Source organism: Stigmatopora nigra, chromosome 23 (assembly GCF_051989575.1).
Source record: "Stigmatopora nigra isolate UIUO_SnigA chromosome 23, RoL_Snig_1.1, whole genome shotgun sequence".
In the NCBI taxonomy this organism is placed as follows: domain Eukaryota; kingdom Metazoa; phylum Chordata; class Actinopteri; order Syngnathiformes; family Syngnathidae; genus Stigmatopora; species Stigmatopora nigra.
The window spans coordinates 6,236,191-6,262,001 of NC_135530.1; the positions used below are offsets into that span (position 1 = coordinate 6,236,191).

Sequence of the window (25,811 nt, forward strand, 5' to 3'; positions counted from 1 at the left end):
TAAACCGCCCTTTGATTCACAATTTTCCAAATTCATGGTTTCAATTGGGAGTTCAAATGTGTTATTTTGAAGGACAAATCTCAAAGCATGCATATAATATAAATGTGCAGATGGTAAAATGCCAGTATTGTAGTTACTCACATATAAGCCGCATGCGTGTATGAGACGCACACTTAAAATTGTTGAATTTTTAAATTTCTCCCGTAAATGCCACCCTTTGATTCACAATTTTTACTTCCATGTTCATGGTTTTAATAGGGAGTTCAAATGAGTTATTTTGAAGGAAAAATCTCAAAACATGCATAGAATAGCAATGTACAGATGGTAAAAAGCCAATATTGTAGTTACTCGCATATAAGCCGCTATTGTGTATGAGACGCACAATTAAGATTGCCTTAAAATTGTTGATTTTTTTAAATTTCTCCCATATAAGCCACCCCTTGATTCACAATTTTCCCATTGTTTTTAATAGGGAGTTCAAATGTGTTACTTTGAAGGGAAAATCTCAAGAAATATCATCCACATGGTATTTCTGAGATACTGTATGAATCAAAGGCACATTATTATGGTCAATATCATAAGAAAGTTAATATGCCTGTTTTTGTAAATTCAAAATATCAAAATATTCAATTTGAAAAAAGTATATCATGATGTTGTGGCAGCCATATTGCTTATAATGTCAAAATATCTCAATTCTTTCAATGGTTCTGCAATAATTTCGAATAAGAAAGAAAACCAAAAATCCTAAGTGGAATTTTGTTTTATTTCATTGTGCATATGAGCCATAGCCTCAATTCAAATACAATTTTTGTCCGACAAATGCGGCTTATATTCGAGTAAATACGCAATTTCTGAAATCAAAGTATTTTATTATTAACGGGATCATAGTCGAACATTTATTGGTGAAAAATACTTGTTTCTTGAATCAACGGTATCATAAATGGTAGTATGGAATGTCGCCATGTAGAAATCACACATAAATATAGTGTCGACATACTGAGACGCATGAAGTGGAGAGAAAGTTGTGAATAATTATCTCCCTCTTTGCTGCTTTGACAATAACAGGCCTTGGCTGAGGGCCGTTAATAGCGCGGCTAATTAACTGCCTGACTAGAACCGGGCCTTTTCAAGTGGGCTTAATAGGCAAGATGGAGGGTAAGAACTCAAACAAGCTCTGTGAAGCTGTCAAAGACGTGGTTTCGTACATTGAGTCATTCCTCGCCGGGCGATTAGGTGACTTCTGGGATGGGGGGGGGGTTCAGAATCATAACCCGTATCCAAGGCGTTCCCCTGCACCCATGTTTGAAATTCATGCAAAACATTAGCAGACAAGCTTCTCAAACATTTTGATGAATGAGCTGTCAGACTGTTAGAAGTCGGAGAGCAGCGCGTTAAGGCAAAAGCTCAAGGATGACTTGTAAATGGAGTACAAAAGACAGCCAAAGGCAATATTGCAAGATGATATGTCGGATCAGAGAGTCTGCGACGTGTCAGACCTCGCCACATCCTTCTCTTAACCTCGGGCCTTCGAGAATCGGTGACATCGGTTCTATGAGTCTAGAAACGGCAAAAAAAAACAAGCTCAGATGAGAAGTGAGTCGTTTTCTTTCTTTGTAATCGCTCTGCCTGTCCATACACGCACGATAGGCGGGACTAGATCAATGTTCCCTCTAATTTTTCATTGGTCTGGGCAGAAAGACAACCTTCTTGAGAGGACTGAGTACCAGTGTGAGTGACATCATCATTGCTCGCTATGGGCACAGCAGTATCATACCTGCCATAAGCAAATGCATGTCAATGTTCCCTCAAATTTTTCATGTAAAACATCCTGTAAAACACAAAAAAACATAAGATTGGACGGAGCTACTGCCACTGGCTGCCGCGTAAACGGCGCCATTATGGGGAATGGGGTATTAAAAAACTAATAATAATAAAATAAAAAAAATGGATTTTATTTACTGCGCGCCATATGATTGCTGCTGCGCAGAGAAGACGAGAGTAGTCCGCAATTGCGCACATGCGCAGTGTAGAGGGAACATTGGACTGGACTCTAAAAATATATCACCAGCGTGAGGAGCTCTGACCCATTCTTCTCATTGGCCAAGTCCGGCCCGAGTTAATAAAGGTAATATAGTAAGCATAATCGACCGAAGGCGGTTGATCAGGTCTTATAATTTTATTTTTGTGACTTGTTTCATCGTAAGCTTTTTTTTTGTGGGAAAATCGCGTAGAATTAGTAGGCAAATGTTTTTATAACTATTTTCTAGTAAATCTGCAATACTAAAAATATATTTTTGTACTCCCATGATTGAGTAAAATACCAAATTCCCAATTCCTAAAAAGAACCATAAACCACTAAAAATGAACTAATTGAAAGAACCAATTCATGAATTTTACGACGCAGACGGGGCGCAGACACAGAATCCTAGTTATGTAAAAGTTTCATCATAGGCTTTTTTTTGTGGGAAAATCGTGTAGAATTACATAGGCAAATGTTTTTGTAACTATTTTTTAGTAAATCTGCAATACTAAAAATATATTTTTGTACTCCCATGATTGAGTAAAATACCAAATTCCCAATTCCTAAAAAGAACCATAAACCACTCAAAATGAACCAATTGAAAGAACCAATTCATGAATTTTACGACGCAGACGGGGCGCAGACACTTACAGAATCCTAGCAATGTAAGAGTCCTGTTGACCGCCGATGCGATACCGTAGTGACACAGAAGGGGGTGCGGACAATCTCACGACATTCGTCATCTAGTGACCAGCCAATCATGAATTTTACGACGCAGATGGGGCGCAGACACTTACACAATCCTGTCTATCAACGACCTCCCGTCGAATAATTCGACTTTTGGGCCAAAGTGGAAAGAACTACAAATGACCACAATTCATAGCAAGGAATCATGGCAGCAAAACGTATCAATTATGAAGGAGAGGAAAAAGCCAAGCTATATATACACATGACACGTGGAAGGTGACTGACTATTTTTACTAATCCACACACTGCTTTGCTGAATCAGGCATGCAGCTGAGCTAACCTGTTAATTGCTTGAATCTTCACACACCTTACGTTAGCATATGCAAATTTCCTCAACACTTGCTACACGTTGCCAGGTGTCTCACCATGAAAAACTGGAGCACGACCTATAGGCCCCCCACAACGTGTTCCATCACTCCGCTTTGACTGGCCGCTTCCTACATTGCGCACTACCCTGTTTTCCACGTCCTAACACATTACCCCCCCCCCCCCCCCCCATTTCCCAGCGCTCAACATCAGCCTACAAGAAATGTGCATCAATCCAATTACTTTTTCTCAGTCACTGCCAACCAACCATGTTCAAATTGACAGTTGAGTAGACCTGGTAAACAAAATTGAAGTGGAACCGTGAATTCCGAGTGCCCCAACTTGCAGGGTTCTTTTTGTATTTTTTATTCGCCGTACTATTACAATTCACAGAACTCACAAATCAACACACCCCTGAAAAAGTGGTTGTAAAAATGTCAGTCCCATTAAAGCCCCACAAGTCAAACACTCTCGACATAACCGTGAGCGTTTTCTACGGTGCTCGGACATTTGGTCGCCAGTCTTTTGGTCGCCGGTCAAATGGTTTACTGTTGAAACTAGCTCTCAAAATTATATTCATGAGAGAGAGTTTAATAGGTAAGAGAGAAAGAGTTTAATATCTAAGTACTGTTGAAAACAGTAGATATTTAGATATTAAACTCTTATCTCATGAATATAATTTTGAGAGCGGGTTTCAACAGTACTTAGATATTAAGCAGTACTTAGATATTAAACGGTACTTAGATATTAAGCAGTACTTAGATATTAAGCAGTACTTAGATATTAAGCAGTACTTAGATATTAAGCAGTACTTAGATATTAAGCAGTACTTAGATATTAAGAAGTACTTAGATATTACGCAGTACTTAGATATTAAGCAGTACTTAGATATTAAGCAGTACTTAGATATTAAGCAGTACTTAGATATTAAGCAGTACTTAGATATTAAACAGTACTTAGATATTAAGCAGTACTTAGATATTAAGCAGTACTTGGATATTAAACAGTACCTAGATATTAAACTCTCTCTCTTAGATATTAAACTCTCTCATGAATATAATTTTGAGAGCTGGTTTCAACAGTACTCAGATATTAAGCAGTACTTAGATATTAAACAGTACTGAGATATTAAACAGTACTTAGATATTAAACAGTACTTAGATATTAAGCAGTACTTAGATATTAAGCAGTCCTTAGATATTAAGCAGTCCTTAGATATTAAGCAGTACTTAGATATTAAGCAGTACTTAGATATTAAGCAGTACTTAGATATTAAGCAGTACTTAGATATTAAGCAGTACTTAGATATTAAGCAGTACTTGGATATTAAAAAGTACTTAGATATTAAACTCTCTCTATTAGATATTAAACTCTCTCATGAATTAAATTTTGAGAGCTGTTTTCAGCAGTTTCAACTCACTGTCACCATTTCACTGGCGACCAAAACACCGGCGACCATAAGACCGGCGACCTAACGTCCGTTCACGGTTTACTACCCCCGAGGAAATACCTTGTATACATTCCAACCCATGGTAGTGATAGCTGCCTGCTTCCATGGCAACACGGTGCTGGATTAGCTGGTAACAAGCAGCAACACACTCACGTGCAATACACTATGCCGAGGAATATTTAACAGCGCTAGAACATCAGCATTTTTGGACCAGGAGCCAGAATTGCACGCCGCCCTGTCGGGTGTCAGCGCCTCGCCGTCGACATGTACCGATAGCGTGACGAGGGTTAGGGAGGATTTCAAAACACAATGCTGAGACATCCTACAGCAAGTTCATCATTAGCTCTAAGCAGTTAATCCTCTGCTCCACTGACCGCGCCATGGACCGTTTCGATAAACTGCATCTGGAGCAAAACCGACCGGTCGCTGGCCAAGCGAGAAATGCAAAAACACGCATGCAAAACAATGACGCCATCAACCTACGCAACATCCGTGTGCTGTCCATCTTGGTTAAGAAGGTACCAAGTGATCAGAACTGAGCACGCTCAGTTCCTTCATTGAGTCATTATTAAGGGATGGATTTTACTTTTGGAGTTTCCCAAAAAAATGGTTCATAATAGAAGTGGTTTAGAATGATCATTATTATTACGTTTGGTCGCTGATCTTTTGGTCGCCGGTCTTTTGGTCACCAGTCTTTTGGTCGCCAGTCTTTTGGTCGCCAGTCTTTTGGTCATCAGTCTTTTGGTCACCAGTCTTTTGGTCACCAGTCTTTTGGTCACCAGTCTTTTGGTCACCAGTCTTTTGGTCACCAGTCTTTTGGTCGCCAGTCTTTTGGTCACCAGTCTTTTGGTCGCCAGTCAAATGGTGACAGAGAGTTTACTGTTGAAGCCAGCTCTCAAAATCTTATTCATGAGAGTTTAATATCTAAGTACTGTTTAATATCTAGATACTGTTTAATATCTAAGGACTGTTAATATCTAGGTGCTGTTTAATATCTAAGTACTGTTTAATATCTAAGAGAGAGTCTAATATCTTAGAGAGAGTCTAATATCTAAGAGAGAGAGTTTAATATCTAAGAGAGAGAGTTTAATATCTAAGAGAGAGAGTTTAATATCTAAGAGAGAGAGTTTAATATCTAAGAGAGAGAGAATTTATTATCTAAGTACTGTTTAATATCTAAGTACATTTGACCTGGGACCAAAAGACCAGCAACCAAACGTCCAGTCACGAGGGTTGCTGGGCCTGGTTTAATTTTGGGATGTTTTGATCGTCATCAATAGAAAAATACATCCAATCAAAAGAGCCTGATTGATGGTTTTAGTAGTTCATTCCCTGACTCCGATTCCCATTCGGTGTCCGTGTGATTGGGAGTCCTTCAATGAAGACAAGAGATGTTAAAAATGAATGAATACACTCATAAACACATTTGACCTGTGCAGCAATCCAGACTTGAACGTACAATTGCTCCAATGCTGTTATTTGAGTTTAGTCAGTGAAATAATAAAATGAAAATAAAATAAAGTGGCAAATTGACAGCAGGTTGAAGTACGACGCTGACCTTTCCCCTCGGCAACAGCAAACATTAACCATCATGCACTTGTGATTGACCTGTTTGATGCCTGATATGACAGACAGCTTTGGATTCCCACTCTTGCTACCGTTTTTTACATCCTTCACATTCCTGGTGCGTCTTTGCCCTCTCTCCTTAAGCCCTTCTAAGCATCTTTCTGATTGGTGCAGACTGGAAAGAAGCAGTCACGTTAAGAGGTGACTGAACTGTCACAACCTGACACGGCGCTTTCGGCATTCGACCATATTCTGACAAACGATGTGGGGCAATAAAGCTGAAGGTAGGCCGCTCATTGTGTCATGCATTAGTACAGAGGTAGGGAACCCATGGCTCGAGAGCCACATGTGGCTTTTATGATAGGTGCATATGGCCCTTAGCTAAAATATGGAAACCAGTGATGAGAGTCCCGAACGTACCAATATGAACGTCACGTCGGGACTGTGTCATTGATTTCATTGATACACATTGAAGTTCTTCTGCATCCATTCTCTCATTGATACTCATTGATATTCATTGATTAGCGACAGCGTAACAATGCTTTCAAAAGAATTCAGAGACTTTTTGTACTTTAAAAGTAGTAAAATGAAGAAAAAAGCGCTTATTTTCATATATTTTGACTTTTAAATTCTACTGCATCCATTCTCTCATTGATACTCATTGATCTCATTGATATTCATTGATTAGAAACTGCGTGACAATGCTTTCAAAAGAATTTAGAGACTTTTTGTACTTTAAAAGTAGTAAAATGAAGAAAAAAGCACACCTATTCATATATTTTGACTTTTAAATTCTACTGCATCCATTCTCACATTGATACTCATTGTTCTCATTGATATTCATTGATTAGCAATAGCGTAACAATGCTATCAGAATAATTCAGAGACTCTTTGTACTTTAAAAGTAGTAGAATACAGAAAAAAGCACACATTTTTAAATATTTTGACTTTTAAATTCTTCTGAATCAATTCTCTCATGGATACTCATTGTTCTCATTGAAATTCATTGATTAGCAACAGCATAACAATGCTTTCAAAAGAATTCAGAGACTTTTTGTACTTTAAAAGTAGTAAAATGACCAAAGAAAATGTACATTTTCATACATTTTGACTTTAAAGTGTGAGCATGGCTTGTAAGGAGTAACATTTAAAAATAGGAATTGTTTATGGCTCTCTCTTTCAAAAAGGTTCCCGACCTCTGCATTAGCACCTGTGCTGGTTTCAGCTCTGGTCTCCACCTGCGCTAATGCGCAGCGGGAGCAAACCACCGTATGGTAAAGCAACGCCTGCAGGGAAGGTAGAGGATTTCCCCTTGACCGCTGACCTGGAAGTGATGGCTTTAAACCTCACCCCCGACAACAGGGGCTTTCATCTTCATTGCATGTCCATGGCCATATGGCGGGGAGCAGTTCTCAAAGAACTCAAAGCAAGGCCTCAAATCTGCCGGGGAGTTTATTGTCTAGCACAGGGGTAGGGAACATATTGCTCTGGAGCCATATGTGGCTCTTTTGACGGGTACATATGGCTCTCCACTAACCTGTGAGGTAAAATATGGAAATCAGTAGTGAGAGAGCCAAGTCCTGGATGCACCAATAGGAGCGTCACGTCAACACTGTGGCGTTGAGACTACCTCTAGCACCACTTTAATCATAATTTAGTTTTTTATTACTTTTCTGAATGCATCATCTCATTAATACTGATTGATAACCAACAGAATAACATATTGTCAAAAGAAATCAGAGACTTTTTGTGATTAAAAAGTGGTGTAACACAAAAAATATATATAAATTTGGTCGCCGGTCTTTTGGTCGCCGGTCTTTTGGTCGCCGGTCTTTTGGTCGCCGGTCTTTTGGTCGCCGGTCTTTTGGTTGCCGGTCTTTTGGTCCCTTTTGGTCACCAGTCTTTTGGTTGCCGATCTTTTCCGTGCATAATCTAATAGACGCTGATTGATTAGCAACATCATAACAACGTTTTCAGAAGAATTCAGAGACTTATTGTACTTTAAAAGTGATAAAATGACCACAAAAAAAATCACACATTCTCATGTATTTTTACTTTTCAATTTTGAGAATGGCTCTCCAGAAATAACATTAGAAAATATTATTTGTTTATGGCTCTCTCTGTCAAAAAGGTTCCCGACTCCTGGTTTAGCAGAAGACGTCAGGAAAGACACAGGTGAGACTATATCTGAGGGTTCCACTTGTGCGTGGGCATCGGAATGAGTTTAGCTGGAGTGTCTCCTTTTAGAAAGGGAACCAATTTAAAGTTGGTCGGCCATGAAAGGAAAACTAAAGCGAGGAAATGTTGTGTCGGCTTCTTCAAAGAACTACTCAAGCTCCGAGACCCCCACTTTCAAAAGAGAGACTGAGTCTTTTGGGGAATTTTTTGCCACTTCTCCCTGTTGGGCGTATAGTCATATGTGATTTCTTTAGTCTTTAGAAATGCTTCATTCCTGCAATGATGTATTTTTGCATCATAAAATCAACAATGGAATGAATTCAGTAGCTTGCATTTGCACTTTTTGCCGGCCCTCATCGATCCACATTTGGCTAAGCCTTGTGTTTATTTATTACCGTCGTAAAGTATTCTTTGATTTTCTTCCAAGCGGACTGATTCATGACTTAATGGAAAACACTATTAACACCTGACATGGGCAAGACAATGTACACCGCCCAAATCGAGCGAAGAGGTTTGGCTCGAAGTGACGTAAGAAAGCATTACAGACTCTCCCCTACTTACGAATATTCAACTTAGGAACAAACAGTACATACGAACATGTCTGCAAATTGCGTTTATGTCGAAAAATGTTCATAAGTTTGATTTTGTATCGCCAGTAGTGTTTCTTTCCGCCGCTACTACAGACGCCTGGCGCTGTGAGAATTCAGCTCACCCAGCATCTACATTCCTCTGAAGTGCGGAAATGTGTGACGTATCTCCAGTGCGCAAAGAACCTTTTTCATTTCTATCATTAAATATCTGGTGCATCCAATATTCAATATGGTTGGTGAAAAGTGAAAGGCTGAAAAGTGAGGGAGGTGCAAGGAAGAAGCAAACCATTTCATTTGAAACCAAAGTGGCAATAATAAAGAAGCTTGATGCGCGTGAGAAAGTGGTGAGCGTTGCACGGGAATACAACTTGAATCGGTCCACCGTCAGTACCATTTATAAACAGAAAGATGGAGCAGCAGGACTCAAATATTGAACGTTGCAAATCAATTGAATGATGCCATACTGTGCTACCGCATCATTTATGATGAAAAAAAGAAGAAAACTGTGCAATCGTCATTAGATAGCTTTTTTTTGGCCAGTTTCTAGTAAATCTCTCTCTCCATCTCTCTAATGTATGAATACAGTACTGTATGAATTCTCTACATTTTAGTCAATGTTTTTTTTCAATACAAACTAGAGCTGGTTACTTATACAAGCCTTAAACATACAAATGCACTTATATAGACCTTCAATATACTTATATAGGGCTTAAACATGAATTATAATACAAAATATAGTACTGAATCAACTTACGAACAAATTCAACTTATGTACAATCGCTCGGAACCTAACTCGTTGGTAAGTAGGGAAGCGTCTGTATTTTCAAAACACTGAAGGTAAAAGTCCAACCATCTATCGCTCACGTTTGCAAATGATGTCTTTCTTTAATTATAGCATCTATTCTAGCAATGGTTGTAAAACATTGACGAGTCCTCGGGCTAAAGAAAATATTATTCTAACCTGCCAAATAGAAACATTTCACAATAACACAAAATTTCATTTGCTAACGCTTTCTGCCCATCCTAAAGCATGATGTCATAAAAACAACAATGCATTAGGTCTATCCACTCCATTTTGCTCAAAGGCTCATTTTATTCAGACGGATGTGTTGCTTGCAGCGCAATAAATAACAGTTAAAAGCAAAAAAAAAAAAAGACAAGGAAGCTTAGGTGGGGATGACAGTATATAAATCAACATCCATTAGACAATGGGCGTAGGCTTATAAAGTCATTGATAAAGGAAGTGGAACGAGGCTCGGACCTTTTATTGTTGTGCTGTTGTCTTTTATTGCGTGTGATGTCATCTAATGGTATACACTTTAACGACGGGGGAGGAACCCAGAGCGTGTGGGAGGGGACTATTGGCGAGTAATGGCGCTGTGTTCTACTCGTGATGGCGGAGTATTGATCACCTTCTGTCCAACATGTCTGCCATCTCAGCACAAGCTAAGGAGGACAACGTGACCGGACTTTTGGTCGCCAGTTTTTTGGTTGCCGGTCTTTTGGTCGCCGGTCAAATGGTGACAGAGAGTTTATTGTTGGAACCAGCTTGCAAAATTATAATCATGAGACAGAGTTTAATAACTAAGTACTGTTTAATATGTAAGTACTGTTTGATATCTAAGTACTGTTGAAACCAGCTCTAAAAATTATATTCATGAGAGAGAGTTTAATATCTAAATATTTACTGTTTTCAACAGTACGTAAACATATACTTATTAATATTACTATATATGAATACACATATTGAACAGTACTTAGATATTAGACAGTACTTAGATATTAAACAGTACTTAGATATTAAACAGTACTTAGATATTAGACAGTACTTAGATATTAAACAGTACATACTTTATATTATACTTGATATTAAACTCTCTCTCTTAGATATTAAACTCACTCCCATGAATATAATTTTGAGAGCTGGCGACCAAAAGACAGGCGACCGAAAGACCGGCGACCAAAAGACCGGCCACCAAAAGACCGGCCACCAAAAGACCGGCCACCAAAATACCGGCCACCAAAAGACCGGCCACCAAAAGACCGGCCACCAAAAGACCGGCCACCAAAAGACCAGCCACCAAAAGACCAAGCACCGGAGGATAATGGCTAAATAACTGAATCTGATATAAAATGACATAAAATGTTGTGTGTTATTTTATTTCTTATTTTTTGGCTAGCGTAGAAGACAGTGAATTGTGAGTGCAAAACATACTGGCAGCCAAAGTGCATTTGTTTGTAAGCATCCTTAAGCAAAGACAACATTCATAACCGACGACGCTTTTATTGCCCAATGACACTAAATTTGCAGCTCATTGCCATACATGAGCAGCAGGTATAAAATATGATTACATAGTCGCTGTGCGGCGTGATGGTTATTGCCAGCCAGAGGGCCGCCTGAGCCGTTCGGGCCCCCTTGTGCAATAAAAGCAGCAAAACAAACACAGGAAGGGGTCGGCAATCAAGTATTAACAAACAGTGTCAAAATCACTACTTGCTTATGTGCGTTGGCAGCGTACGATCACATTTCTCGGCTTCATTTCTCGGCTCAAGACACAGCTGTTCTCCATTTCACCCTTCCCTCGCTACTAAGGTCTAGTCCAGATATGGGCAAACTACGGCCCGCGGGCCACATGCGGCCTGTTAGGCTTTTTAATCGGGCCCGCCGACGATGTCAGAATAATTTATTTTTGTTTTGTTTTTTGCCTTTGTTATTGTCATTGTTGTTGTTTTTGTAGTTATTGCTGTTGTTATTGTTGTTGGTTTTGTTGTTCTTTTTGTAGTTACTTTTATTGCTGTTGTTATTGTTGTTGTTTTTGTTGTTGTTTTTGTAGTTACGGTTATTGCTAATGTTATTGTTTTTGGCTATGTTGTTGTTTTTGTTATTATTATTGTATTCGTTGTTGTTTTCGTTAATATTTTCGGTATTGTTTTTGTTATCGTTTTGTCATCGTTTTGTCATCGTTTTGTCATCGTTTTGTCATCGTTTTGTCATCGTTTTGTCATCGTTTTGTCATCGTTTTGTCATCGTTTTGTCATCGTTTTGTCATCGTTTTGTCATCGTTTTGTCATCGTTTTGTCATCGTTTTGTCATCGTTTTGTCATCGTTTTGTCATCGTTTTGTCATCGTTTTGTCATCGTTTTGTCATCGTTTTGTCATCGTTTTGTCATCGTTTTGTCATCGTTTTGTCATCGTTTTGTCATCGTTTTGTCATCGTTTTGTCATCGTTTTGTCATCGTTTTGTCATCGTTTTGTCATCGTTTTGTCATCGTTTTGTCATCGTTTTGTCATCGTTTTGTCATTGTTTTGTCATTGTTTTGTCATTGTTTTGTCATTGTTTTGTCATTGTTTTTGTTTTGTTTTCGTTTTGGAGGATTGTTTTTTTGTGTTTTTGTTCATATTTTGGTTTATTTTTTGTTTTTTGTTTTGTTTTCCCCCCCAAGATGGCGCCGTCACGCGAAAGCTAATGGCAGTAGCTCTGTCCACTCTTATTTGTTTTTCGTGTTTTACAGCCCCTCTATCTTTTTTTAAATGACATTTTAATATTTCTTAATACATTCCTTTCTTTAATTTTCTTTGTATTTTATACTTTTTACTTTAACGATGAGTGATGAGTATGTTAATACTTTAGTCTTTTTTCCCTTTATGTTTCATATGTACTGTTAACGAATGCACTTTTTTATATGTATCATATCTTGTGCTGACCCGGCCCATCTGTCAAATTTTTAAAATCAACGCGGCCCCCGGGCCGAAAAGTTTACCCAACCCTGGTCTAGTCCTAACTTGCATGGTCACCCGTCATACAGAGGGCGACATATTCTCCCCAAAAGCACATGTCCTGACACAGTAGAAAAAGCATGCTTCAAATAGGCACCCTGATTCACATACACGGGCTATTATTGATTCCATACAAAGTCCAAAAATACTGTATTTGAACTGAAATGTGCCTGAAGAATGAGATAAGAAGTTCAAACGCTACCACAACGTGCTGATTTGTGCTGTCTGGTAACATGCTGACGTGGGCTACCCCACTGGCCTCCCCAGGGGTTTCCGCAAATTTAAGTCCGAAGATGATGCATGTGTGTGTGTGTGCCAAATGAACGGAAAGGATGTAAAGAAACACTGAATAGGTCTGGCTGTAGAAATCAAATCCCCCCCGCAGGGTCTCTCTCAATCACACCCACGCTTCCACACAACAGACTGAAATTCATGTCACGCACACACCTACCTACCTAGCTTGCTAGCCATCTCCCTCCCGCCGGCACAAATACAGCCGACTCAGCGAGTTTCCCCAAAAGTCAATCCGTCTTCATACAACTTCCCCTTCCGCCCTCGGCAGCTAGTCGAAATATTTAAAGCAAACGTACCTTTTTCACGCGTCCGCTTTTGGTCCCCACGAAGACCAACGAGTGGTTTTTGTAGACATAAGCCACGACTGAGGTCATCTTGTCGTTGGCATCGGAGAAAACTGGCCTGCCGTGCACCATTTCCGACACGCCGAGTGGCGCGTTCATGTCCAGGCCGCAGAAGTCGTCGTCAATGGTCAGGAGCTGCAGGGGAGCGGGAAACAATTTAGATTATATTAGATTAGATTAACCTTTATTCATTCCGTATTGGGGAAATTCAGTTTGTAGCAATGGAAAGCACAGACATAGACAAAGACAATGTAGACCTAGAGAAAGCTAGAAATACCTTCAGAGTAAACCATAATGATCCAACAACACTCAAGGTGATTTCATTGCCTAAATAAGACATGGGCAAACTACGGCCTGCGGGCCACATACGGCCTGTTAGGATTTTTAATCCGGCCCGCTGACGTCAGAATATTTTAATTGTATTTTAAATGCCTTTATTTATTTATTTTCTTGTTTTTGTTCGTTTTTGTTTTTGTCTGTTTTTTGTTTGTTATTGTATTTTTATTTTCTTTTTTGTGTTTTTTTTTGTTTTGTTTTATGTTTTTTATATGCCGACGTAGTCCAATTATTTTTTCCCCAAGATGGCGCCGTCACGCGGAAGCCAGTGGCATTAGCTCCGTCCACTCTTATTTTTTTGTTATCGTTTTTTAAATGACATTTTAATATTTCCTAATACATTCCTTTTTACTTTACTTTGTACTTTATACTTTTTACTTTAATGATGAATGATGAGTATGTTAATACTTTAGTCCTTTTTTTCTGTGTATGTTTCCTAAGTTCTGTTAACGGATGCACTTTTTTATATGTATCATATCTTGTGCTGACCTGGCCCATATGTCACATTTTTAAAGCAATGTGGACCCCGGACGGAAAAGTTTCCCCACCCCTGGCCTAAATAGTAGTCTGTGGTTAGCATACTATGCTATCCAAGACACTTATTTTCGGTTTTCTTTTCCCTGAAGACTTTTGATGTTACATTGTGAGGAAACCAGCGCACAAAGACGATAAAGATGTAAGACCGACTTGAGTCTCAAGCGTATTTGTCAGGCGAAAATCTCCATATTCAAACCGATATTAATACGTGAAAAAACCCAAAACGTTGTGACGCTTTAAAGTAAATCCCTGTGATGCATTGGATATTTTCCCAGCAGCCTTTTTTTGGAGGAAATACAGATGTGGGTACCTGTTTTTAGTTTATATGCAGCATCCCGCCACCCCGCCAGACAATATATATATTAGTCGTGAATTGGGATAGGGTAGAATGACATATATGGTTCAGGAAGAAAATAATAGTCATTATTTAAGATGCATGTGTGTGTGAGGTTGGATTTGGTACCAATTTTTGAGGAAGCCAGCAGGCACAATGTGATGAATGGATTGGCTCTTTTATTGAATGCAAAAGAAGACTCGGTAGGTGACGACACTTTTGCATTTGTTCAAAAACTGTCGGCGGAGATAAAATGCTTGAGTTATGGCCGCGGGAAGTCCATTATCTAAAGTATAATGTGACGTCTTGGTACACACAATTAATGCCACACTAAAAACATTGCATTCATTTGCTTGAAATGGAAGATGGGAATGCGGTCAGAGGTGGAATGCTCTCGGATTAAGTGCTTATTTTAGTCTTGGTTTCCATTTCTCAACCTTCGGTAGTGCCTCGCCACGACCTTTTCGCCAGACGCCTTTGTCGCTAGAGAAGAAATATGGGTTCTGGTTTTCATTAGATAAATGGAACGTGGGTTATCTCAGTCACGCTGAGCTTTTGGGCTTGGACTTGGAGTTTAACAGTGTAGAATGATCGATGAAGATTAGCCGGATTTGCACTAGGATGGTGTCACAGGGTCGGAGGGTAGAAGGAAGAAGGACAAAGAAAGGGGGAACAGACCAGCCGGTGCTCGGACGTTTGGTCGCCGGACGTTTGGTCGCCGGACGTTTGGTCGCCGGACGTTTGGTCGCCGGACGTTTGGTCGCCGGACGTTTGGTCGCCGGTCTTTTGGTCGCCGGTCTTTTGGTCGCCGGTCTTTTGGTCGCCGGTCTTTTGGTCGCCGGTCTTTTGGTCGCCGGTCTTTTGGTCGCCAGTCTTTTGGTCCCTTTTGGAGGCTGGTTTGTTGGTCGCCAGTCTTTTGGTCGTCGGTCTTTTGGTCGCCGGTCTTTTGGTCGCCAGTCTTTTGGTCCCTTTTGGTGGCTGGTCTTTTGATCGCTTGTCTTTTGGTCGCCTGTCTTTTGGTCCCTTTTGGTTGCCGGCCTTTTGATCGCCGGTGTTTTGGTCGCCGGTCAAATGGTGAGTTTACTGTTGAAACCAGCTCTCAAAATCAGATTCATGAGAGACTGTTTAATATCTAAGAGAGTTTAATATCTAAGAGAGAGAGTTTAATATCTAAATACTGTTTAATATCTAAGTACTGTTTAATATCTAAGTACTGTTTAATATTCAAGTACTGTTTAATATCTAAGTACTGTTTAATATCTAAGTACTGTTTAATATCTAAGTACTGTTTAATATCTAAGTACTGCTTAATATATTTGTACTGTTTAATATCTAAGTACTGTTTAATATCTAAGTACTGTTTAATATCTAAGTACTGTTTAATATCAAAGTACTGTTTAATATCAAAGTACTGTTTAATATCAAAGTACTGTTTAATATCTAAGTACTGTTTAATATCTAAGTACTGTTTAATATCTAAGTACTGTTTAATATCTAAGTACTGTTTAATATCTAAGTACTGTTTAATATCTAAGTACTGTTTAAGATCTAAGTGTTTTTGACAAGCGACCAAAAGGGACCAAAAGACCGGCAACCAAAAGACCGGCAACCAAAAGACCTGCAACCAAACGTCCGGTCACAAACCAGTCATGCCTGTTTTAAATCTCAATCCAGTTTGACTGGCAGCAATCATTTGATCATTCGTCAAATTGAATTGAAACACATCTTCATGTCAGCCATCACAAGCAAAATTGACTTGATGTCTAGTCAACAGCAGTGAATGAGTTATTTATTATCTTTAGAGAGATGAAAAGCTCAATATGATTTAGCAGCTAAAAAATGGCTAGCATTTTCTGCTTCATAATAAAACATTTCCTCATCTAATAACAATAATGCAAACACGCTCTTATCTTATCGCAATTAGCTTTTCGGAGAGACTGCAAAAGTGGTTTGTATCATCCAAAATAAATCAATAGGCCTTATCTCTGCGTCTGTGCTTATATATGTGTGCAAAATGTGTGTTTTCATCACTTTCCTCAGCCCTGGCGCCGTGTTTTTCGCCGTATTACTTCTGCCGCTCGCCAATCACATCTGCCATCTCGTCGAGTGTGTTTCAAGAGAGCGTCTAGTGCAATCTGGTGAAATATACTTTCTGTCTGTCAGGAAGCCGACACGTTTTCATTACGCCGTCGTCGGAACATGACATTGGTACTCGCGGCGCTGTAGACGTGCCAGGTCAAAACGGCAAATGATATCAATGTAGCGCTCGGCGTGATACGCTAATAAGATGCTGATGGTTCTTCCGATGGGAGGTTTACTTTTAAAAAATGCTTCAGTCTTATGGGAATGGCAAAAACAACATTTTTCGCCAGCCGTTGACAGACGAATCTCTGTCAAATCCCGCATAAACGGGCGCCATCAAGTCAGAACAAGATGCGTTACGTCTGTCTTTTTTGGTTGATCGCAATGACGACAGGTTGGCAGGTAGATTGGATGCTTGGGCAGGACCAGTATTTTGTCCGACAGCAATATGATGAATAGTAGCCAATGAATATTCCATACCTGTCAACCTCTGCCGATAACTGCCCTTATAAATGATTATGATTCCCCGTACAAACCCCCCAAAAAACCTTACAAACACCGTACGACGCATGTTTACTCACGGTAATTTGTTTCTTACTAGGTGGCTCCTCCATGCTTGCATCCACGATATTTACTCTATGTATATCTACGCATGTCATCCTTTATCGATATGGCCGTACGCACCGCTAAAAAAATACATACGATTGAGGATCATTTTTGCTGGTATACCGTGACAATAGTAACGATCGATGACAGTAGCTACCAGCCTACGAGACTATCTGGATTTTAGCCAAAACGGTCTTGTTGAGATCGGTTTTCATATATATTGGCGATTTTTTTTTTAAACAAAAATTTTGCGCCTACAAAAGTCGGTGTACGGCCTACATGATTTGAAATGGCAAAAAAACGTATAAAATACGTGTAAAACATACAAGTTGACAGGTATGATATCTCAACAACTTGGCTCCTAAACCAGAGAACTCATTCTGGACTTTCGACGGGACAAAGTTGCTATTAACGGTGAATGTGTGGTGAAAGTAGAGACTTTCCAATTCCTGGGAGTCCAAATCTCTATTGACAAACAGAACAGCACTTGTCAAGAATTCTACATTTCCTAAGAGTGCTCAGGAAGGAGCAACTAAACACCATTTTCTACCAGTCTGCCATTGAGAGTATGCTGACCTATGCTGTATCAGTATGGCACTCAAGCTGCACAGAAGCCGACAGGAAAAGACTGCAGAGCTACCCACCCTGTCCAGCATCTACGAATCCTGGTGCCTTAGAAGGGAAGAAAGCATTATAAAAGACAATACGCATCCCGGGTTACACCAGTTCAACCAACTGCCCTTTGGAAGGCTCTACAGAGATATAACTAGAAAAACAAACAGACTGAAGGATAGTTCTTTCATGGAACTCATCCTGGACTTCAGAGCTCACTTGTATGACTTATTTATTGATTATTTATTTTTCTGTCTCCATACCAACTCCACACAGGAGAGGACTGAACATTCAATCTCTCTCACTCTAGCGCAAAAGGAAAATAAATGAATAAAAACGAAAAGAAAGCCAAGTCAGGCGACACAGAGGCAACGACAAGCGAGCACAGTTCCTATATTTGGACTGCGGCCAACAGCCAAGGCAGAATCAGGTCACCCTCGACCGTATCTATCACTCGTGAGCGTCTGCCAGTTCCACACGCAAAGCGAGTGGGCTTCTGGGTTGCGTGTACGAGGGGGAGATCAGCAAATATATGTATATGTATGTGTGTGTGTGTATATGTATACGTATGTGTGTGTGTATATGTATACGTATGTGTGTGTATATGTATACGTATGTGTGTGTGTGTATATGTATACATATGTGTGTGTTTATATGTATACATATGTGTGTGTGTATATGTATACGTATGTGTGTGTGTATATGTATACATATGTGTGTGTTTATATGTATACATATGTGTGTGTGTATATGTATACGTATGTGTGTGTATATGTGTGTGTGTATATGTATATGTATGTGTGTGTGTATATGTATACGTATGTGTGTATATGTATACGTATGTGTGTGTGTATATGTATACGTATGTGTGTGTGTATATTTATACGTATGTGTGTGTTTATATGTATGAATATGTGTGTGTGTATATGTATACGTATGTGTGTGTGTATATGTATGTGTGTATATGTATATGTATGTGTGTGTATATGTATATGTATGTGTGTGTATATGTATATGTATGTGTGTGTGTGTATGTATATGTATGTGTGTATATGTATATGTATGTGTGTATATATGTATATGTATGTGTGTATATATGTATATGTATATGTATGTGTATGTGTATGTGTATGTGTATGTGTATATGTATATGTATATATATATATATATATATATATATATATATATATATATATATATATATATATATATATATATATATATATATATATATATATATATATATATATATATATATATATATATATATGTATATGTATATGTATATGTATATGTGTATATGTATATGTAGATGTATATGTATATGTGTATGTGTATATGTATATGTGTATGTGTATATGTATATGTATATATGTATATGTATATGTATATGTGTATATGTATATCATATGTATGTGTATGTGTATATGTATATGTATATATGTATATGTATATATGTATATATGTATATGTATATATATATATATATATATATATATATATATATATATATATATATATATATATATATATATATCACTACTACACTACTCTACTCACTACACTATCACACACTACTGCACTACATCTCACTCACTAACACACACACACACTCACACCTATCTCCTAAACAAATATGATACACACATATTACATGTGTACACTCATATGGCCCATGGTACCCCTAGCGCTGCAAATGCCAATCCACCCATGTACTCACCCCCCTCACGGCAGATGCAGTATATCTGACTGACACCCCCATCCGTTGGCAGCCGGTACGCAGAGTACATGACCCGTATTGGGAAATAGATTTTAGGTTGCCACTCTGCTTATTTACAGCCTTCACCAAGACCAATTTTCTAGCGTTGGCCCTGTTCGACAATTATGCCTCGCAAATTTGGATGACAACCAAGCTCTAATGTTATAATTCCACTATAATACCAATCCGAGGCCAGTTTTGCTTTCAATACATTATCAGTCATTGAAGGGGAAAAAAAGAGAGTGGCTGTTAATGTATATAATTACATAATATAGTGTTCGTCAATGCCAAATTGCTGGCCTGTCACATGATGACTAAAATGATTTGATCTAATTATAATTACAGGATACATCCGCACTACTTTTTCAGCTTGACTTGTGCTAATTCTTAGCATTAATTTACTATTGGTTTGTTATAGCATTGGTGTTTTCCCAAAAAGCCATACACGGGTCGCTAATTGATATTAAAAAGACCTAAAATGTTTCAAAAACTGGAATCTGATAGGCAAACTGTGCTATTTTGCAAATCCAAAACCTGAAATAAGGCTCTGATGAAGCCAGCCAGTGGACAATGTCGTTTAATCACAGAACAATGACGTGGTGATGAATGCTGACCTTTAGCAAGTGGTATCGTGTATGGAGATTTAATTAGCTGGCCAGCCAGCCGGATAGTGGATGTGTGGATGTGTGGATGGATAGACGGACAAACGGACAGACGAATGGACACACAGTAGGATGCGGGCTAGGGAGGGAAGGTCTTAATGAATCAACTATCCTTCCACTTCCTGCGGATGTGGTCCAGACTGACTATCAGACAGAAAGCTACTGATTAAACCTACAATTCAAGTACAAGAAAATCATGGCCTCTAGAAACAGAGTTGCCATGAGATAAAACTTCAATTCATTGCTATCTCAAGGAAAGAAAAATAATCCATCTCTTCCAGAGAACCAGCCAAAGGAGAACATCACATCAGAACCGTGAACGGATGTTTGGTCGCCGGACGTTTGGTCGCCGGTCTTTTGGTGACAGAGAGTTTACTGTTGAAGCCTGCTCTCAAAAGTATGTTCATGAGAGAGAGTTTAATATCTAAGAGAGAGAGTTTAATATCGTAAAGAGTTTAATATCGTGGAGTTTAATATTGTAGAGAGTTTAATATCTAAGAGAGAGTTTAATATCTAAGTACTATTTAATATCTAAGTACTGCTTAATATCCAAATACTGTCTAATATCTAAGTACTGTCTAATATCCAAGTACTGTTGAAACCAGCTCTCAAAAGAGAGAGAGTTCAATATCTAAGAGAGATAGTTTAATATCTAAGAGAGTTTAATATCTAAGAGAGAGAGAGTTCAATATCTAAGAGAGAGAGAGAGAGTTTAATATCTAAGAGAGAGAGAGTTTAATATCTAAGTACTGTTTATTATCTAAGTACTGTTTAATATCCAAGTACTGTTTAATATCCAAGTGCTGTTCAATATCTAAGTACTGTTGAAACCAGCTCTCAAAATTATATTAATGAGAGTATAATATCTAATTATCTACAGTTTTCAACAATACTTAGATATTAAACAGTACTTAGATATTAAACAGTACTTATATATTAAACAGTACTTATATATTAAACACTACTTAGATATTAAACAGTACTTAGATATTAAACAGTACTTAGATATTAAGCTCTCTCACTCATGAATAGAATTTTGAAAGCTGGTTTCAACAGTAAATTCTCTGTCACCAAAAGACCGGCGACCAGGAGACCGGCAACCAAAAGACCGGCGACCAAAAGACCGGCGACCAAAAGACTGCACACCCACCCGAACGCTTCTTCCAAGACACAGCTAAACCCAAAGACAGAGCCGACTCGAACCGTCTAATTAATGAGCCAAAATCCACAGCGGGAAACCGAAAGGCACGAGACGAATGTGCGAGAAGTGTCCGTGGCGTGTCGCTTAATGATATGTAATTAATGATCATTAGCCAAGAGGATGAACGGACAGCCACGGACCGCTCGGGACCGGGTTGGACGACCTTGTCATTTCCTCGTCAGCGTTAAGGGGGTGTGAAAGTCGCCGGAGAAAAATGTCGCCCAGAAAAGGAAACGGGGGGAAGAAGACAGATGATGAGAGGATGGAGAAATGAATCAAGGATGGGGAAAGAGGGATTTATTGTGAGGCCATGCTTTTGTTAGGGTTTTTTTTCTGCTGACGGAGCGAACATGCAAAGTGCAGGCGGCGGGTTTTATAGGTCACACGCCATTTTTCCCGTGATCTATGGACACGGGCTTTTTTGTAGACTTCTACTGTTGATCATGCATTATTTGGTGCGGCCAAGCATGGTAGCCATTCTCTCATATCCCGCTATTTTCATCCCTTTTGGAGCAGATTATGTAAAGCAAGCTTGGATGAACTGAATTAGTCCTGCGCAGAAAACAGTTACAAAGTCATTCCAATCGCTTCTTTTTTTTACATTATCTGATATAAAGCAGTACTGGTTTAAAAAAAAAAAAATAGGGAAAAAAGTATAATCATGGGAGAAAGAATGGCTTCATTGTTAATCTGATTGAGGATTACTTCATGCTGTGAACATTATCCAATCAGTGGAATCCTCCAGAACAATCTGGCATGCTTGGGCTGGATTATTATTGCTTTATCGTTTTAGGATCGGATAAAGGAGTCAGGTGATGTCATATTTCCCCGTTTATGATAAGAGTGTTAAGGCATAATATGTATTTGATGCCATATTCATTTTTTTATCGGATGGCTTTGAATGTTTAATAGTGAATTGCAACATGTGGAGGATTCAGATGATGCAAAAAGTGAAAGTTTGAGCCCAAACCCCCCCCCCCCCCCCCCCCCCCCAAAATAAAAACTTCTCAGTTTGAAAAATAAAGGCAATCATGTATTTCGATGCATGATAAAATGGTGAAATCTTTAGATCCTGACTTTTATAACAAAGGAAATGTCAGAAAACATCATGGATATGTTGGGTTCATCCCACCAATACTACAAGTTCGTGACCGGACGTTTGTTCGCCGGACGTTTGGTCGCCAGTCTTTTGGTCGCCGGTCTTTTGGTCGCCGGTCAAACAGCACGTAAATATTAAACAGTACTTAGATATTAAACAGTAAGTAGATATTAACCTATCTCTCTTAGATATTGAACTCTCTGTCACCATTTGACTGGCGACCAAAAGACCGTCGACCAAAAGGCCGGCGACCAAAAGACCGTCGAACTAAAGACCGTCGACCAAAAGTCTGGCGACCAAAAGTCCGGCGACCAAAAGTCCGGCGACCAAGAGTACGGCGACCAAGAGTCCGGCGACCAAGAGTCCGGCGACCAAGAATCCGGCGACCAAGAGTCCGGCGACCAAGAGTCCGGCGACCAAGAGTCCGGCGGCCAAGAGTCCGGCGACCAAGAGTCCGGCGACCAAGAGTCCGGCGACCAAGAGTCCGGCGACCAAGAGTCCGGCGACCAAGAGTCCGGCGACCAAGAGTCCGGCGACCAAGAGTCCGGCGACCAAGAGTCCGGCGACCAAGAGTCCGGGTACCAAAAGTGACCAAAACACCAGGTACCAAAAGACCGGGTACCAAAAGACCGGCGACCAAAAGGCCGGCGACCAAAAGACCGGCGACCAAAAGACCGGCGACCAAAAGACCGGCGACCAAAAGACCGGCGACCAAACAATCGAGCACCAAAAATATCATGGATATGTTCAGGTCATCCCACCAATACTACAAGTTTTCTTGCTCAAAAGGACATTAGCAATAAATATCTATATGTAATTTTTTCTTCAGATTTAGGTGATCTGGCGTCCGGATTTAATCAAGGTGAACACTGAGGCCAGTAGGACGTAGTAGCACGGCGCAATCTGCCGGACAACTGACGACATTCAATCGGGACGCTGTGGATTAATCAAAAAAACTCAACCGCCGTTACACGGCCGGTGAGGATTTATCGTGGAGCCGCTAGTGTTTGCTTTTAAACGCTTGATTGGCACGACTGCTTTCAAAACATTTTTTTTATGCAAATTGCTGCTAATGTTTGGGGAGACGGTGTTTCCGAGTCTATTTGTAATCCTGAGCTCATTCCAGCCACTAATATATGCCTGGTGGGAGTTGAATGTCATTGTGTCTTTATCATTGAAAAGTCTTTGATCACATGGTTACTGCTGGATCCAAACGCCATTGACGGTGACGAACCTAACGTAGATGTTTGATTAAAGCATCCGGGAATCCCTATTCCCTTCCATTATGCCATTTGATGCGATATTTAATAACAATTTAATGAAGCCTCTCATTCAAAGTAGTTGTTTGGGTTATTCCGGGATACTTTTATATTTGTGCGAATTTAATCATTTTTTGTATAACAGTTTCTTAAATTTGGGACTGGGGTAAGAACGAGGTAAATCTCCAGGACAGCTGACTGCAGCTAAATCAGAAATGGGCAATCTACGGCCCGCGGGCCACGTACAGCCCGTTAGGATTTTTTAATCTGGCCCGCCGACATTGTCCAATTTTTTTTTTCCCCCAAGATGGCGCCGTCACGTGGAAGCCAGTGGGAGTAGCTCTGTCCACTCTTATTTGTTTTTCGTGTTTTACAGCCCCTCTATCTTTTTTTAAATGACATTTTAATATTTCTTAATACATTCCTTTTTACTTGACTTTGTATTTTATACTTTTTACTTGAATGATGAGTGATGAGTATGTTAATACGTTAGTCCTTTTTTCTGTTTATGTTTCATATGTACTGTTAACTGATGTACTTTTTTATATGTATCATATCTTGTGCTGACCCGTCCCATCTGTCAGATTTTTAAAGTCAATGTGAACCCTGGGCCGAAATGTTTGCCCACCACTGACCTGGAGACTTAACATTTCACCGAGTCCTCGCTCCGAGATACAAGTTCGCAATGAAGATCTGTGATGGACGCTTAAATTGTTGTTGATGCAGCGTGATCGCTATCCAACAACCTTCGTAATTACTCGAAAATTGTCATAGATTGTGACAATCTTTTTGCTTGACATGAAATAGTTTTGCAGAATGGAGGCCCAGTTGTTTAATTTCCAATGGAGTTGTTTTTAAGTTCCGACCTTAATTGTTATTAATGAATACCTGATATGCGATTATTGTTAGTTGTTTTTTGCTTACGCAATTTGATCGAATCAATAACCTTGTAATTGTTTTGATTTGATGCATAAATGGGCAGGAGAAAAAAACATGACGGGGGACAAAGTCAGGATGGAACACCAGAGATGAGCCAATTAATAGATGTATAGTTTTATAATTATATTAAAGTACAATTTTTAATGAACCTAACAGTAGTATTTCCTGGGCTTCCCATTGCCACGTGTAGTAATACGCTAGTGTGATTTCTCTCCCGGCGAGTCCGCCTCCTCTTTTAACGTTGGGTGGAATTAACGCTGTGGCGGCGCGTGGCAAAATGGCAAGATTCCACCGCGCTAACCCTGGCGCATGCAACCCCCCTCCACCGCCTCCAGTTCCTCTCCCAGCAGACGTGCACCACAGGCGTGATTTATCCTACCCCGGAGGCGGCAGACGACATCAGTCCGGCGCGTGCAACCTCACCAAAAATGCATTCTTAGATTTACGCCATGACTCCTAAGATGGAAACCTGGTTAGGGGTCATATCCTGACATTGCGGACAGCTAAGGTCACAAAAAGGATGTACTGTGACTGAATTGTGTATTACGACCTTGTCCACGCTAATTACCGTATTTTCACGACTATAAGGTGCACCGCATCATAAGGCGCATCCTCAATGAATTACATTTTTCCATATATAAGGCGCACTGTATTATAAGGTGCACTGTATTATAAGGCGCACTGTATTATAAGGCGCACTGTATTATAAGGTGCACTGGATTATAAGGCGCACTGTCTACTTTGGAGAAAATTTAAGACTTTTAAGTGTGCCTTATAGTCGTGAAAATACGGTAATTGAAATTGGCTTCCAGGTATGAAGCACTCACTACACAGTCACCTCTAGAGCCAGCCATTGTTGATGTTTTGGGGGGTTTTTTTTGTATAAAATCTTGCAGTGGGGGAGGAGCTATATGATGGAAGATTTTGTAAACTAAGATGGCATCTGCGTATTTAACAGTATTGTTTCAGTTCAGGCGTGTGTTTTTTTTAATATGCGACAGTGGTGGTTTTTCGTTTTTGGTTTTCTGTTTTTTTTTCATATATAAGGCGCACTGGATTATTAGGCGCACTGTCTATTTTGGAGAAAATTTAGGACTATTAAGTGCGCCTTA

At 39.5% G+C, this 25,811-nt stretch overlaps 1 protein-coding gene across 1 annotated transcript in view; it reads right to left on the reverse strand.

Moving 5' to 3' along the window:
- The window catches only part of plxna4 (plexin A4), a 186,645-nt gene that overhangs the window by 140,650 nt on the left and 20,184 nt on the right, over positions 1–25,811 (reverse strand). Inside the window, exon 3 of the mRNA XM_077709697.1 lies at positions 13,226–13,408. Coding sequence (XP_077565823.1) covers positions 13,226–13,408 — 183 coding nt within the window. The remainder of the gene's footprint in view (positions 1–13,225; positions 13,409–25,811) is intronic.